This window comes from Pseudophryne corroboree, chromosome 5 (genome assembly GCF_028390025.1).
Source record: "Pseudophryne corroboree isolate aPseCor3 chromosome 5, aPseCor3.hap2, whole genome shotgun sequence".
Taxonomy (NCBI): domain Eukaryota; kingdom Metazoa; phylum Chordata; class Amphibia; order Anura; family Myobatrachidae; genus Pseudophryne; species Pseudophryne corroboree.
The window spans coordinates 686,554,689-686,572,447 of record NC_086448.1 but is presented as its reverse complement, the minus strand read 5'-3'; the positions used below and the strand labels follow the sequence as shown (position 1 = coordinate 686,572,447).

The 17,759-nt window shown below is 47.4% G+C and overlaps 1 protein-coding gene across 2 annotated transcripts in view; it reads left to right on the top strand.

The window, feature by feature from the left end:
* The window catches only part of TTPA (alpha tocopherol transfer protein), a 142,507-nt gene extending 125,146 nt beyond the window's left edge, over window positions 1-17,361 (top strand). For both annotated transcript variants that reach the window (XM_063923783.1, XM_063923784.1), the window contains exons 4-5: window positions 3,180-3,290; window positions 16,213-17,361. In XM_063923783.1, coding sequence (XP_063779853.1) covers window positions 3,180-3,290; window positions 16,213-16,386 — 285 coding nt within the window. In that variant the 3' untranslated portion in view covers window positions 16,387-17,361. The remainder of the gene's footprint in view (window positions 1-3,179; window positions 3,291-16,212) is intronic.
* The last annotated feature ends 398 nt before the right edge of the window (window positions 17,362-17,759 follow it).

Genomic DNA, 17,759 nt, shown 5'->3' with positions numbered 1-17,759 from the left:
TCTTGTTCTCAGCTAGCTCTCATCCACGGATTGCGGTGCAGCGTCCTTGCTATGTCCATTGATATCAAGGCGCTGCAACCGCTCTAACGTGGAAAGCAGTACAGCTACTTATCTTTCTTCCGGCCAGTAATACCCGAAGCGCTGCTGTTTTCGTATTTACCGTCCGCTGCATCGGTCCCAGTGACCAGAGTACATGACGGAAAAGTGATCTCAGCGGCAGGACTGGGTTTGCGGTCAAAAAACCTTCTATTCTAGCTGGGTTTGCTGTTAAATTCTTCCTATTTCGCCTAATGCATATTGTTCAGTGACCATTGGTTAATGTTAGAGAAAACAACTGATTGTGTTAAGAGTGAGCCTAACTGTTATCAGCATGCCGATAATCTTTTACCTGGAAAATATTTTAGGGAAAGTACACTGCCAATTGTTTATGTGGAGAACGGCTTTGTGGTGAAAATTGTATCTAATGTGAGAATGTGCACGGCACTAGTTTAATATTGAACCTCCGCCTGTTACCTCCCTGCTGTCACCTACTATTTAACAGGCAGAAATTGTACCTAATTTCGGTTAACACTCATCCCTGGATTGCGGTGCAGTGTCCTGCAATGTCCTAGGATATCAGGACATTCCATCCGCTCTAACAGGGAAAGCAGTACGGCCATTATCTTCCTTCTGGTCAGAAATTTCCAGGTCGCTGCCCTCTCATCCACCGGCCGCTGAGTTAACAACTTTGTTTGAGCTCATGACGGTGAGACAGCAGAAGCAGTGTACCATGGCATACTGATCCACTTTTTTTTTTTTTTCTCACTCTCTCCTTTTTCTCTTTATATACCAACTGTCTATGTTGGGCTAATAATGAGCACAAAAGATACCATATAAATGTTATGGGCATTCTGCATTTTTCAACACTGTATATGTATCATTTGGGCAATTGTTGAACCTATATAATAATACATGTGTTTAGGAATATAGTAGCAGACGTTTGGTAAATTTATTACCTATTTATGTTATGGTTGTTCAAACAGTGAGATACCATATTTGGTTTTAAGAAAAATTAAAAAATAAAAATAAGCTCATTAGTGAGCAATCAGTGTTCTCTGAACACCTTGTGATAAATAATTGATCCCAAGGTGTATGTAAATATGTATGTGTTTTCTTCCTTTCATTTTCCCCTATTTTAAGGAACAATTAAAGGTTATATTTTAATGATACTTGAGGGTACATCTGGCCTTGTCTATATTTCGAAGAGTGCCCCCAAAATAGAGTCTTCTTTTCTCCTTCTAGAATACTTGTTTTTCTGACTCTGGGGAGCAACACCAACCCTGTATTATGGTGAATCTACCCTAGTAATTATAGGTATTTGGTTTTCACTAAAGAATTACCCCTTGTATGTTTATATTGTTTGAAATTTTGTCACCCATTTACGAACAAGGGGGTATCTTGTCGCGGATCATCACAAATGTTTCTTTGATCTGGTAATTAGCCTGTCTTTCTTTTGCTGCTTGAAGGGATTTGTGCAATATCTGACCCTTTTGTATTTTAAAGATGTGTGTCATATATGTATGCTATTAAAATGGTATTTCACTATATGCACTTTATATTTATATTTCTATGATACTCATTTGTGAGTGACGGAAGCCTGTGGAAAACAAGCACCATCAGGAATAAGAAGCGCTAGTTAAGTCTCAGTCTCCATATTCTTTCTGTTGTAAACATGATATGAGTGTTGGTGTTGCTGTGAGTGTACCCTCGTCACCTTTGCCGCTCTTAGACATGATAAATAATCAGCACTTTCACAGTGTACTACACAATTTGTGACTGTAATCACTTTAACCTTCTAAAGTGATATCAATCTGACCCTACCCATGCACCAGCACTGAGGACCAGAAGAAACAACTGACAAACATATATTAAAGTCAGCAATCACACTAGCAGTCAGTCACATGTTATATATTAGTCATATAAGCATATAATCAACTACAAACACATTTGAAAGTATGTAGGAGTACATATTACTGAATTCTGTTTTATACAGATCTTAAAGTATTCAGACGCAATGCGAAGAAAACCACAGTAATGTACACAGACTCATATGCAATAGGCACTTAAACTTAACTATTCATACTGACAAAGTAGATAGAAATTTAGTGCTGTATAACCCATACTCAGTAGAGTGGGATACAGGGAGACTCACCTCACTTCCAAGATCGATTAATACATTAGCGAACGCTGAGTGAATCCAGACGCTACTAGTGTACACTGCCGCTCCGGGAACTCTAAGTGGACACAGACGTACTGTGCATACAGACGCCCGGTCTTACAGACGCATGTACTGCGACCGGGTGTCCTCGAGGTAGCGTTTAGTAAACACAGATGCAGCGGCCTATGCTGCGACCGAGACCCCTCGTGGTAGCGTCTAAGACAGAGGTGAGGCAACAGATCTTGGCGGGAGACTCGCGGAAACTGGTCATGAACTGGGGGGAGGGGCGACCAGGAGAGCGTCTAACTCCCTACCGCTGACATCAACCCTAGGGATCGCAGCCTCATACTAATCCTGGTGCCTTATGATCCCTAAGGCCTAGCGCTGGAGCACCCGTGGTGGCGGCGCGTGAGCTACTGTTTGGTAGTCTCCCAATACAGTGCGGCTGTGTCCGAATTCCCCGACTACGTGGAACCGATGCCTTACCTTCTCCCCGTGCTCCGTCCACAGCCTGGTAACGTCTGCTGGACCTGCTAGTATATCCGACACAGATGCCCGTCACGACAGCACTGTACACATGGGTAAGCGTTGTTGTGACCCGGCGGAGAGTTGTTGAAGCGACTCTTTCCAATATGCGGATAAGACGCTGTTAAGAAAGATCGCTCAAAAACATAGTAAGACTATAAAAATAAAATAAAGCTAAGGGCTGCCAAGAACAGCAGCCCACTGACCATGGTCTGGCACCTGCCGCACCAAACAAAAAACTGATTTGCCTGAGCCAGTGGGCGGGGATATATGGACGGGAGGACTGAAAGCTTGTGATCGTTTGGTGCTTATCTGCTGTCGTTCCATCATATCCCTTTGTTATCCTGTGGCTAACCCGTGGACCCTGCCAGAGAAATATTTTTTTAATCTATACCTTTTTGTAAACAATATGCATGTTCTGTATTCTCATGTGAAAATGTCTGTTTTGTACGTGCAGGATTCTTTCCCCCTTAAAGTTCGAGGAATACACCTGATCAATGAGCCTTTCTTTTTTCATCCTGTCTTCTCATTAATCAAACCGTTTCTGCCTGAGAAAATCCAACTACGGGTGAGTGAGTTCAAGTAAATGTCCTTCATTTATAAGGGAATTAAAAAACAAACAAAAAAACAGTCACATTGAACATCTTTTTACTGACTTGACATTTCCCAGTAGTAAAGTATTGTGTGGGGTGCTGGGTATGTGTGACCGGCGGTCAGGAGACCACCAGTCACAATACCGATGGCGGGATCCCAGCTGTTACATGGCCAGCATGGGGGCGAGCACAACAAAGCCCCTTGCAAGCTCACTGCGCTCGCCATGCGGTGGGCTCGGTGGCTCGCTGCGCTCACCACAGGTTCTATTCCCACTTTGTGGGTGTTGTGGACACGCATGAGCAGTAATAGTCCCTATTGTTCGGCATGCCGACAGGTGTGATTTTCAGATGCCGGTATTGTGACCGCCGGCCACATTACCGCATCCCATATGGAGCATAGATTATAACGTAAGGGCAACAAGAGGTCCGTATGGGTATTTGCAGGAACCAGGCGGAGGTGGGATGCTGGGAAATGTAGTATTCTATGCTAGGCTCTTACTGCAGTGCTGAGGTGGAACCTGCAACATGAAATCAGAGAGTCTGCCAGTAAATCTGTTTGAAAACGTAATTTACGATTGTAGCGGATCAACACAGTAGCCGTTTTCTTTCTGTTATACCTCTTTTTTTTGCTTTATTGCAACTAATTTTATGGATGTTTGCATGGCCTAGCATTGTGAAAGTCAGTGTTAATGTTTGCTGCTCATGATGGGAGGAGCGTGACAGTCGTGCAGTATACGGTTTGCATGAAAAATGCACAGTAGCCATAGTAACAAATAAATAGTTTTGTGTGTGCATTTCTGTTCTAGACGGCAAGCTGCAAAACAATAGGCAAAGCATCAGCAGGAATAAACATGAAAAAGTAGAATAGGGATGCTCCAATGTGTGGATGTGGCATATTTGTGTTTAAATCTTTTTATGGTTTGTAAATGACCCGCTCACCCTCTGGATTTTAAAAGATATATATTTTTACATCATGCCTTCATACTTTTTCTCTCACTTCTATCCCTTTTCTGTGTGATGCCCTGGGGTGGCATGGCTGGGGTAGTTTGGGGGTGCTTTGCGCCCCAGAGGCGAACCCCTATAGTATTAGGGACCTGTCCGACGAATTCACCGTGAAGTAGGTGGGCAGGCTCATATACTGGCCAATATTGCCAAGAACCTCGAATATTACGGTTGTTATTATTTTAATGGTGTATGGTGCACCTGCACCCTTTATCCTATATTGTAGTACTATGTCCCAGCAAAGTAGTACATCCCATTATAAGAAGCCAGGGTGTGCAGTCCAAGCACCCTCTCCAAAATATAGGAGTAGAACTCACCTGGATCCAGGTGACCCCCTGAGGAAGGACAAAAGAAACATTGCCGTTGTGCAGAGTGAGTAAGATATCCTACTTTCTTCTCATCTTCTGAGTGTGAGAAAGGATCATCAGAAGAGACAAGGTTAGAGAAGACATATACATTTTTTTCTAGCAGACCGCGCTTGTTGGACCGCTCGTATCTGTTTGGGTTATTGGATGGGTGGTGACTAAGCAGCAGTCCCAGGGCACAGGTTGCTTTGACTTATCTGTTGTCATATGCTGTTTCTTGCTATTATGAAAACATACACACTCGCTGACAAAAGCCACCCCAGTCACCACCCAGGAACGCCTGTTGGAATTGCATGGGTCTCCATTCAATTCCGATCTGCGTCACCATCAGTCTGCATACTCAGTGTGTCTCAGATGCATGTGCATAGACAAACATTGAGTGCTTGTGTCCGACGTTTCTCCTCCATCTGGGTCTGAATCAGGCTCTATAATCACTGTCCCTAGTGAATGGCGAAATACATAGTAAGACAATGCATATATATCAAAAGCATAGGTGTTTTATGTCATATTACAGTTTGAGTATCCCATATCCAAAATGCTTGGGACCAGAAGAATTTTGGATATCTGATTTTTCCGTATTTTGGAATAACTGCATACTATAATAAGATATTATGGCGATGGGACCTAAGTCTAAGCACAGAATGCATTTATGTTTCATATACACCTTATACACACATCAGGAAGGTCATTTCTCTAACGTCCTAGTGGATGCTGGGGACTCCGTCAGGACCATGGGGAATAGCGGGCTCCGCAGGAGACAGGGCACATCTAAAAAGCTTTTTAGGTCACATGGTGTGTACTGGCTCCTCCCCCTATGACCCTCCTCCAAGCCTCAGTTAGGTTTTTGTGCCCGTCCGAGAAGGGTGCAAACTGGATGGCTCTCTTAAGGAGCTGTTTAGTAAAGTTTTTTTTTAGGTTTCTAATCAGTGATTCCTGCTGGCGACAGGATCACTGCAACGAGGGACTTAGGGGAGAGACTTGCAACTCACCTGCGTGCAGGAGGATTGAAGTTTTAGGCTACTGGACACTGAGCTCCAGAGGGAGTCGGAACACAGGTCAGCCTGGGGTTCGTCCCGGAGCCGCGCCGCCGATCCCCCTTACAGACGCTGAAGAAAGACGGCGGAACGGAGGTCCGGAAACAGGCGGCAGAAGACTTCACAGTCTTCAGAGAGGTAGCGCACAGCACTGCAGCTGTGCGCCATTGTTGCTACACGGCTCACTGACACGGTCACGGAGGGTGCAGGGCGCTGCTGGGGGCGCCCTGGGCAGCAATATAAATACCTATTTGGCAAATAAATACATCACATATAGCCATTAAGGCTATAAGTATGTATTTAACCCAGGCCAGTTTTCCTAATAACCGGGAGAAAAGCCCGCCGTGAAAGGGGCGGAGCTTATTCTCCTCAGCACTCAGCGCCATTTTCCTGACTAGCTCCGCTGGTGAGGAAGGCTCCCACTCTCCCCTGCACTACAGAAACAGGGTTAAAGAGAAGGGGGGCATAAATTGGCGATATAATTATATATTAAGAGCCCATATATAGAAACAACACCTTCTAGGGTTGTTATATACATTATGGCGCTTTTGGTGTGTGCTGGCAAACTCTCCCTCTGTCTCCCCAAAGGGCTAGTGGGTCCTGTCCTCTATCAGAGCATTCCCTGTATGTGTGTGCTGTAGGTCGGTACGTGTGTGTCGACATGTATGAGGAAAATGTTGGTGAGGAGACGGAGAAAATTGCCTGTAATGGTGATGTCACTCTCTAGGGAGTCGACACCAGAATGGATGGCTTACTTATGGAATTACGTGATAATGTCAACACGCTGCAAGCCGGTTGACGACATGAGACAGCCGGCGGACAAATTAGTATCGGTCCAGGCGTCTCAGACACCGTCAGGGGCTTGTAAAAACGCCCATTTACCTCAGTCGGTCGACAGACACTGACACGGACACTGACCCCAGTGTCGACGGTGAAGAAACAAACGTATTTTTCCTTTAGGGCCACAAGTTACATGTTAAGGGCAATGAAAGAGGTGTTACGTATTTCTGATACCACAAGTACCACAAATAAGGGTATTTTGTAGGGTGGGAATAAACTACTTGTAGTTTTGCCTGAATCAGATAAATTAAATGAAGTGTGTGATGATACGTGGGGTTTGTCATGACTGAGGTTTTTGTGAACCCGGTGCTAGCGAAGTCTGCGCGGGCGACTGGAGAACTACACGAATACCACCACTGACCTGGTTTTGGAAGTGTTGTGGACTCGGGGTCTCTTCCGGTGACTGGGAAGAGGAACCGCGGCAGAGATGGCCGAATCCAGGTTCTCCTCATGCAGGATGAGGTCGGCAGACAGGAAGCACGTGTGGGCGCTGAAGGTCTCCTGAAAGACAGAACTGGAAAGGCGCTGATGAATCAGTGAAGAATAACAGGTACAACTGTGCTAAAGGGCACGGGGTGCTTGGGGACACTGAGGTGCTTGGAGACACTGAGGTGCTTGGAGACACTGAGGTGCTTGGAGACACTGAGGTGCTTGGAGACACTGAGGTGCTTGGAGACACTGAGGTGCTTGGAGACACTGAGGTGCGTGGAGACACTGAGGTGCGTGGAGGCACGGAGGTACGTGGAGGCACTGGGGTGCGTGGAGGCACGGAGGTACTGAAACACGGAGATGCTGGTAGCACGGAGATGCTGAGGCACGAGGTGCTGGAAGCACGGAGGTACTGAGGCACGGAGGTGCTGGAAGCACGGAGGTACTGAGGTACTGAGGCACGAGGTGCTGGAAGCACGGAGGTACTGAGGCACGGAGGTACTGAGGCACGGAGGTGCTGGAAGCACGGAGGTACTGAGGCACGGAGGTACTGAGGCACGGAGGTGCTGAGGCACGGAGGTGCTGAGGCACGGAGGTACTGAGCTCTGGAGATCCCAACTACAACAGTAGTAAAACTGAAACACGACAACTGTGGTATTAGTGGAGAACACGGAATTCTGTACTGTGCCTTTAAGACAAAACACTGCAGCTGTGCCTTTACATTGAGACTCAGGGAAATGGTGAAATCAATGGCAACACAAAGGTAAACCATACGGTAACAAGGGAACAGAGTTTCCACAGGAACTTAGGTACAAAGGTTACCTTTAGGGAGCTCAGCTTTTCAGACTCACACAAGGCTGTATGTGACACAAGGAACTGGCCCAGATTGTAACTCAGCCTCCTGATTTATACTTCCTGGTCCTTGATGATTGGTGGGCAGGATTAGGTGATGTCACTGACATGTGACTACTCTAGCCAAGGCTGTAATGTAGAATGAGGCCTAGCAGGCCAAGAGAACACTGAAGCCTGGACTTCTGCAAAACACAGGATGCTTGCTTTTAGATTACTGAATTCAGCCTCACACAGGAGACCACCACAGGTGGAGCTGATTACCTCTCAGGCAGAGAACTCAGGAATACTCATAGTGCTGACAAGCTGTTTAACTCCGTGAGTGAAAAGACACAGGATCCAGGACAGATGGCAGGGGTAAGTCACCAAATATAAACCTACAGTCAGGATTGTGACAGTATCCCCCTCTTCAAGGGTGGACTCCGGACACCCATCTTGAATCTTAGAGGAACTTGATGAATAACTTGTACACAAAGCTTCTAAAAAGTGGAAACCAGAGGGTCCAGAACAAAACTTAAGCTGGATTCTTTAGAAGTCTTCCTGATCTTCATCTTCAGAACAGGTAGACCATCCATCATAGACAAGACTGGAATTTCCTTCATCCGAAAGGACTGAGGAATAAACTGTAGAAGGTTCCAAAGGTTTAGGACTAAATTCTTTAACTACAGCGTTACTAAAAGTCTGTAAGTCATGGAACACAGGATCATTACTCTCAAAGAGCATGTTGGCCCACTCCAAAGCTCTTCCTCTGAATGCCAGGAACAGATATCGAGTAACGTTGGAAGGAGTTATTGCACCTAAAGGATCAGACTCCATCCGAGAGAGAAATTGTTCAACCAGAGCGGCATATTGCAATAAATCTCCATCAAAGTAAATAGGTGGAAAACCATCAGACGAAAGCTTAGAGGATGAAACTGAAGAAAGCTTTGGCTGGACGAGTAGGACTGGATTGGATCCGAGGATACTTGGATTGGCTGGAGCCAAAGGAGACGGACCAGGCTGGTCCTGGAGTATTGCTGGACCGGCTGGAACCGGGACGGACTGACCAGGCGGAGCCTGGAGTATTGCTGGACCGGCTGGAACCGGGACGGACTGACCAGGCGGAGCCTGGAGTATTGCTGGACCGGCTGGAACCGGGACGGACTGACCAGGCTGGGCCTGGAGTATTGCTGGACCGGCTGGAACCGGGACGGACTGACCAGGCAGAACCTGGAGTATTGCTGGACCGGCTGGAACCGGGACGGACTGACCAGGCGGAGCCTGGAGTATTGCTGGACCGGCTGGAACCGGGACGGACTGACCAGGCTGGGCCTGGAGTATTGCTGGACCGGCTGGAACCGGGACGGGCTGAGCCCTTTCTTCACAGGGCTGGGCTGAGGCAAGAGCCCCCACTTCACGGGGCTGGGCTGAGGCAAGAGCCCCCTCTTCACGGGGCTGGGCTGAGGCAAGAGCCCCCTCTTCACGGGGCTGGGCTGAGGCAAGAGCCCCCTCTTCACGGGGCTGGGCAGCACTCTGTAGAATCTCTGGCTGGGCAGCACTCTGTAGAATCTCTGGCTGGGCAGCACTCTGTAGAATCTCTGGCTGGGCAGCACTCTGTAGACTCTCTGGCTGGGCAGCACTCTGTAGACTCACTGGCTGGGCAGCACTCTGTAGACTCACTGGCTGGGCAGCACTCTGTAGACTCACTGGCTGGGCAGCACTCTGAAGACTCTCTGGGGCTGGACGCTCTGAAGACGCCCCTCCTGGGGCTGGACGCTCTGAAGACGCCCCTCCTGGGGCTGGATGCTCTGAAGACGCCCCTCCTGGGGCTGGACGCTCTGAAAACGCCCCTCCTGGGGCTGGACGCTCTGAAAACGCCCCTCCTGGGTCTGTGGACACGGACTCCTCTGTGACTGTAAATGGCTTGAACATTCTTCTCTGGACACCCAACTTGGGATAAGGTCTTTTAACCACCGGACCCCAGTCATAAATTTGAGTCTCTCTCAGAAGAGTAGCCTTCTTGATACCCCCGTCAGCAGCAGAAGAATCGGATACTGTGGATGACTTGTAGACATGAGCACTATGATACTGAGATTTGTCACTATTACCTGGCTTGCGAAGAATGCAGTCTTTAACAAAATGACCAGAATTTCCACAGTAAAGACAGAGATGTAGCTCCTTACGCCGCTGACGTTCAGCTTCAGAGAGCTTGGGCCGTGGATAGCTCTGATGAAAAACTTTCCCTTGCGCAGAGGAAGAGACTCTATTAACTGGATGGGACAAAACAGGATCAACAACGTTGGTAGTATTCCTGAGGAGATCAGGCATCACAGAGAGAATACTAGACAAAAGTTCTTGTAACTGTAGTAACATCTGGTAGAAAATCTGCAGTTGGTCAGGAGTCTTAGAGCAGAAGGTCATAGAATCACTGGAGGACGAATTCCGCTGCAGACACTGTGCCAATCGATGCTGAGTCGACTCCAGACCTTCCAAGCGTCCTGCAATATTGCTTAGGAGGTCATGCGTCAGACTAACACTTTCGGCCGGGTCCATGTGGCCAGTTCCTACTGTCATGACTGAGGTTTTTGTGAACCCGGTGCTAGCGAAGTCTGCGCGGGCGACTGGAGAACTACACGAATACCACCACTGACCTGGTTTTGGAAGTGTTGTGGACTCGGGGTCTCTTCCGGTGACTGGGAAGAGGAACCGCGGCAGAGATGGCCGAATCCAGGTTCTCCTCATGCAGGATGAGGTCGGCAGACAGGAAGCACGTGTGGGCGCTGAAGGTCTCCTGAAAGACAGAACTGGAAAGGCGCTGATGAATCAGTGAAGAATAACAGGTACAACTGTGCTAAAGGGCACGGGGTGCTTGGGGACACTGAGGTGCTTGGAGACACTGAGGTGCTTGGAGACACTGAGGTGCTTGGAGACACTGAGGTGCTTGGAGACACTGAGGTGCTTGGAGACACTGAGGTGCTTGGAGACACTGAGGTGCTTGGAGACACTGAGGTGCGTGGAGACACTGAGGTGCGTGGAGGCACGGAGGTACGTGGAGGCACTGGGGTGCGTGGAGGCACGGAGGTACTGAAACACGGAGATGCTGGAAGCACGGAGATGCTGAGGCACGAGGTGCTGGAAGCACGGAGGTACTGAGGCACGGAGGTGCTGGAAGCACGGAGGTACTGAGGCACGAGGTGCTGGAAGCACGGAGGTACTGAGGCACGGAGGTACTGAGGCACGGAGGTGCTGGAAGCACGGAGGTACTGAGGCACGGAGGTACTGAGGCACGGAGGTGCTGAGGCACGGAGGTGCTGAGGCACGGAGGTACTGAGCTCTGGAGATCCCAACTACAACAGTAGTAAAACTGAAACACGACAACTGTGGTATTAGTGGAGAACACGGAATTCTGTACTGTGCCTTTAAGACAAAACACTGCAGCTGTGCCTTTACATTGAGACTCAGGGAAATGGTGAAATCAATGGCAACACAAAGGTAAACCATACGGTAACAAGGGAACAGAGTTTCCACAGGAACTTAGGTACAAAGGTTACCTTTAGGGAGCTCAGCTTTTCAGACTCACACAAGGCTGTATGTGACACAAGGAACTGGCCCAGATTGTAACTCAGCCTCCTGATTTATACTTCCTGGTCCTTGATGATTGGTGGGCAGGATTAGGTGATGTCACTGACATGTGACTACTCTAGCCAAGGCTGTAATGTAGAATGAGGCCTAGCAGGCCAAGAGAACACTGAAGCCTGGACTTCTGCAAAACACAGGATGCTTGCTTTTAGATTACTGAATTCAGCCTCACACAGGAGACCACCACAGGTGGAGCTGATTACCTCTCAGGCAGAGAACTCAGGAATACTCATAGTGCTGACAAGCTGTTTAACTCCGTGAGTGAAAAGACACAGGATCCAGGACAGATGGCAGGGGTAAGTCACCAAATATAAACCTACAGTCAGGATTGTGACAGGGTTCCTCCGACAGAAAGTTATGGGCGGTATACCCTTTTTCCCGCCAGTAGTAAGGGCGAGTTGGAAAACACACCTTAGGGTGGACAAGGCGCTCACACGCATATAAAAAACATGGCGTTACCGTTTCCAGATACGGCCGCCCTCAAGGAGCCAGCTGATAGGAAGCTGAAAAATATCATAACAGTATATACACACATACTGGTGTTATACTACGACCAGCAATCGCCTCAGCCTGGATGTGCAGCGCTGAGGGGGCTTGGTCGGATTTCCTGACTGAAAATTTTGATACCCTTGACAGGGACAGGATTTTATTGTCTATAGAGCATTTTAGGGATGCATTTCTATATATGTGTGATGCGCAGAGGCATATTTGCATTCTGGCATCAAAGAGTAAATGTGATGTACATATCTGCCAGACGAAGACACGACAGTGGTCAGGTGAGGCAGATTCCAGACGGCATATGGAAGTATTGCCGTATAAAGGGGCGGTCCATTGGACCTGGTGGCCATGGCAACAGCTGAAAAATCCACCTTTTGTTACCCCGAGTCACATATTGGCAGAAAAGGACACAGTCTTTTCAGTCTCAGTCCTTTCGTCCCCATACGGGCAGGCGGGCGAAGGCCAGTCATATCTGCCCAGGGGGAGAGGAAAGGGAAGAAGACTGCAGCAAGCAGCTCATTCCCAGGAACAGAAGCTCCTCACGGCTTCTGCCAAGTCCGCAGCATAACGCTGGGGCCGTACAAGCGGACTCAGGTGCGGTAGGGGGTCATCTCAAGAGTTTCAGCAACACTCGCAAGGGAACTCCGGGATCCTACATGTAATATCCCAGGTGTACATTGGAAATTCGAGACGTCTCCCCCTCACACAATTCACAGGCTGTATTCCCAGCAGGTGATAATCAAAGTACCCTTCTTACAACAAGGAAGGGGGTAGTATTCCACACTATATTGTGGTACTGAAGCCAACCGGCTCGGTGAGATCTGAAATATTTGAACACTTACATACAAGCGTTCAAATCAAGATGGAGTCACTCGGAGCAGTGATAGCGAACCAGGAAGAAGGGGACGATATGATGTCACTGGATATCAGGGACGTTTACCTACAGGTCCAAATTTGCCCTTCTCACCAAGGGTACTTCAGGTTCCTGGTACAGAACTGTCACTATCAGTTCAGACGCTGCCGTTTGGATGGTCCACGGCGCCCCGGGTCTTTACCAAGGTAATGGCCGGAATGATGATTTTTCTTAAAAGAAACATGGACGCTTTCCTGATAAGGGCAAGGTCCAGAGAACAGTTGGAGGTCGGAGTAGCACTATCTTAAGTAGTTCTACGACAGCACGAGTGGATTCTAAATATTCCAAAATCGCAGCTTTTTCCGACGACACGTCTACTGTTCCTAGGGAAGATTCTGGACACAGTCCAGAAAAACGTGTTTCTCCCAGTGGAGAAAACCAGGGAGTTATCCGAGCTAATCGGGATCCTCCTAAAACCAGGAAAAGTGTCAGTGCATCATTGCACAAGAGTCCTGGTAAAAATGGTGGCTTATTACGAAGCAATTCCATTCGGCAGATTTCCCGCAAGAACTCTTCAGTGGGATCTGCTGGACAAATGGTCCGGATCGCATCCTCAGATGCATCAGCGGATAACCCTATATCCAAGGAAAAGGGTGTCTCTCCTGTGGTGATTACAGAGTGCTCATCTTCTAGAGGGCCGCAGATTCGGCATTCAGGATTGGATGCCGGTGACCACGGAGGCCAGCCTGAGAGGCTGGGGAACAGTCACACAGGAAAAAAAAAAAAATTTCCAGGGAAGTGTGATTAAGTCTGGAGAATTCTCTCCGCATAAATAAGCTTAGAGCAAATTTATAATGCTCTAAACTTAGCTAGACCTCTGCTTCAAGGTCAGCCGGTATTGATCCAGTGGGATAACATCACGGCAGTCGCCCACGTAAACAGAAGGGCGGCACAAGAAGCAGGAGGGCAGTGAAAACTGCAAGGATTTTTCGCTAGGCGGAAAATCATGTGATAGCACTGTCAGCAGTGTTCTTTCCGGGAGTGGACGACTGGGAAGCAGACTTCCTCAGCAGGCATGACCTCCACCCGGGAGAGTGGAAACTTCATAGGGAAGTTTTTCAACATGATTGTGGACCGTTGGCAAAGACCAAAGGTGGACATGATGGCGTCCCGCCCGAACAAAAACGGGACAGGTATTCCGCCAGGTCATGAGACCTTCAGGCGATAGCTGTGGATGTTCTGGTAACACCGTGGGTGTACCAGTCTGTGTATGTGTTCCCTCCTCTGTTTCTCATAACCAGGGTATTGAGAATTATAAGACATAGAGGAGTATGAACTATACTAGTGGCTCCGGATTGGCCAAGAGGGACTTGGTACCCGGAACTTCAAGAAATGCTCACAGAGGACTAAGGGCCTGGGGAGCTAAGAAGGGACTTGATTCAGCAAGTACCATGTCTATTCCAAGACTTACCGCGGCTGCGTTTGACGGCATGGCGGTTGAATGCCGGATCCTGAGGGGAAAAGGCATTCCATAAGAGGTCATACCTACCCTGGTCAAAGCCAGGAAGGAGGTGACCGCACAACGTCATCACCACATGTGGTGAAAATATGTTGCGTGGGTGAGGCCAGGAAGGCTCCACGACGGAAATTCAACTAGGTCGATTTCTACACTTCCTGAAAACAGGAGTGTTTTGGACCTCAAATTGGGGTTCATTAACATTTAAATTTCGGCCCTGTAGATTTTCTTCCAGAAAGAATTGACTTCAGTTCCTGAAGTCCAGATTGTAAAGGATGTATTGCATATACAGCTTTTTTGTGCCCCTAGGGGCACCGTGAGATCTCAACATAGTGTTGGGATTTCTTAAAATCATATTGGTTTGAACCGCTCAAATCTGTGGATTTGAAATATCTCACATGGAAAGTGACCATGCTGTTGACAAATATCTCACATGGGAAGTGACCATGTTGTTAGCCCTGGCCTCGGCCAGGCGATTGTCAGAATGGGCGGCTTTGTCTTACAAAAGCCCATATTAAAATTTTCCATTTGAACAGGACAGAACTGGGACTCGTCTCCAGTTTCTTCATGAAGGGGTGTCAGCGTTTTCACCTGAAACAACCTCTTGTGGTGCCTGCGGCTACTAGGGACTTGGAGGACTCCAAGTTACTAGACGTGGTCAGGGCCCTAAAAATATATATATATATATATATATATAGTTAGGACGGCTGGAGTCAGAAAGTCTGACTTGCTGTTTATACTGTATACACCCAACAAGCTGGGTGCTCATGCTTCTAAGCAGTCTATTGCACGCTGGATTTGTAGTACAATTCAGCTTGCACATTCTGTGGCAGGCCTGCCACAGACGAAATATGTAGATGCCCATTCCACAAGGAAGGTGGGCTCATCCTGGGCGGCTGCCCGAGGAGTCTCGGCATTACAACTTTGCCGAGCAGCTACGTGGTCAGGGGAGAACACGTTTGTAAAATTTTACAAATTTTGATACTCTGGCTAAGGAGGACCTGGAGTTCTCTCATTCGGTGCTGCAGAGTCATCCGCACTCTCCCGCCCGTTTGGGAGCTTTGGTATAATCCCCATGGTCCTGACGGAGTCCCCAGCATCCACTAGGACGTTAGAGAAAATAAGAATTTACTTACCGATAATTCTATTTCTCGTAGTCCGTAGTGGATGCTGGGCGCCCATCCCAAGTGCGGATTGTCTGCAATGCTTGTACATAGTTATTGTTACAAAAATCGGGTTATTACTATTGTTGTGAGCCATCTTTTCGGAGGCTACTTCGTTTTGTTATCATACTGTTAACTGGGTTCAGATCACAAGTTGTACGGTGTGATTGGTGTGGCTGGTATGAGTCTTACCCGGGATTCAAGATCCTTCCTTATTGTGTACGCTCGTCCGGGCACAGTACCTAACTGAGGCTTGGAGGAGGGTCATAGGGGGAGGAGCCAGTACACACCATGTGACCTAAAAAGCTTTTTAGATGTGCCCTGTCTCCTGCGGAGCCCGCTATTCCCCATGGTCCTGACGGAGTCCCCAGCATCCACTACGGACTACGAGAAATAGAATTATCGGTAAGTAAATTCTTATTTTTAGCCAATATTTTTAACAACTTTGTGCATTAAACAAAGTGTATGTACATTCACACAATTCATTTATGTTTCATATTCACCTTATACACACAGCCTGAAGGTAATTTAATACAATATCTTTAATAACTTTGTGCATTAAACAAAGTTTGTGTACATTGAGCTATCAGAAAAGAAAGGTTTCACTATCTCAGTCACACTTAAAAAAATCTGTATTTTGGAATATTTGGATATGGGATACTCAACCTGTATATAAAGATTCAGAAATAATACAGCTAACAGAAACTTATGTCTTACTCTGTTTATTCAGATCCATATGCATGGGAGCAACTACTGTCCAACTCTTCACCAGCACTTTTCAGAGGACATTCTCCCTCCAGAATATGGGGGTAAAGGACCCTCGATAAATGAACTTTGTAGAGAGTGGACTGACTGTGTCATGAACTCTGAAGAATATCTGCTCAGTATATCTGAGCACAAATAGCCAACTATAGTTTTTGTAACACAGTTTTTACATTAATTGGTACATTTTACACTGAAACTATTGACAGCATTTTATATTTGGTTACAGAATTGTGAGAAAGTAGAAGATGTAGCAATACTTGTATCTGTCAGTAAATTCAGACATGAGGTAAATGTTATAGCCTGCGATTTTCAGGCACGGACAAGTTCTCTATGATTTAGCTGCTAGATTTAAAGCGCCAGTAATTTAAAAGACTAAACCAACCAGGTTTTGCCTTTTATTTTAAACTATTGCCGCTTTAAGACTAAGGACTATAGTGGGCAGATATACCCAAGCCGTGGGGAGTGATAAAGTAGAGAGAGATGAAGTACAGTACCAACCAATCACCTGTCATTTCTCAAACACTGCATGTAACATGATAGTTAGGAGCTGATCGTCTGGTACTTGATCACTCTCCACTTTTATCACTCTCCAAGGCTTAGTATATTTGCCCCCTACAAACCCGTGTGTGCCTGCATCTCACTGGCTATTACATATACCCCATGATGTGTTAAACAGCTGACAAAGATACATCGTCCACAACTTTCTATTTTGACGGTTCAGGGGAACATGGGATCGCAACATATACTCAGGAGCTACAGCCTAGAACAGGGCTGGCCAAACCGGTCCTCGAGATCTACCAACAGTTCATGTTTTCCAGGCCTCATGGAGATCTGTAGAATTGTCAGCTAGGAATGAATGCAGCACATCTTAATTAGTAATGACTACACCTGTGCACCAGCTAGGTGGCCTGGAAAATGTGAACTGTTGGTAGATCTTGAGGACCGGTTTGGCCAGCCCTGGCCTAGAACATGTGCAGTAATATATTCAGAGGCTGCTTAATTATTAGATTCAAAGTTTTATTAGGAAATAATTAAATCAAATGGAAGATTACACATTACTTTAAATGTCATTTCTCTAACGTCCTAGTGGATGCTGGGAACTCCGTAAGGACCATGGGGAATAGACGGGCTCCGCAGGAGACTGGGCACTCTAAGAAAGATTTAGTACTACTGGTGTGCACCGGCTCCTCCCTCTATGCCCCTCCTCCAGACCTCAGTTAGAATCTGTGCCCGGACAGAGCTGGGTGCATTTTAGTGAGCTCTCCTGAGCTTGCTAATAAGAAAGTATTTTAGTTAGGTTTTTTATTTTCAGAGAGCTTCTGCTGGCAACAGACTCTCTGCTACGTGGGACTGAAGGGAGAGAAGCAAACCTACTAACTGCGGCTAGGTTGCGCTTCTTAGGCTACTGGACACCATTAGCTCCAGAGGGATCGAACAAAGGACCTGACCTTGTCGTCCGTTCCCGGAGCCGCGCCGCTGTCCCCCTCGCAGAGCCAGAAGTCAGAAGCCGGC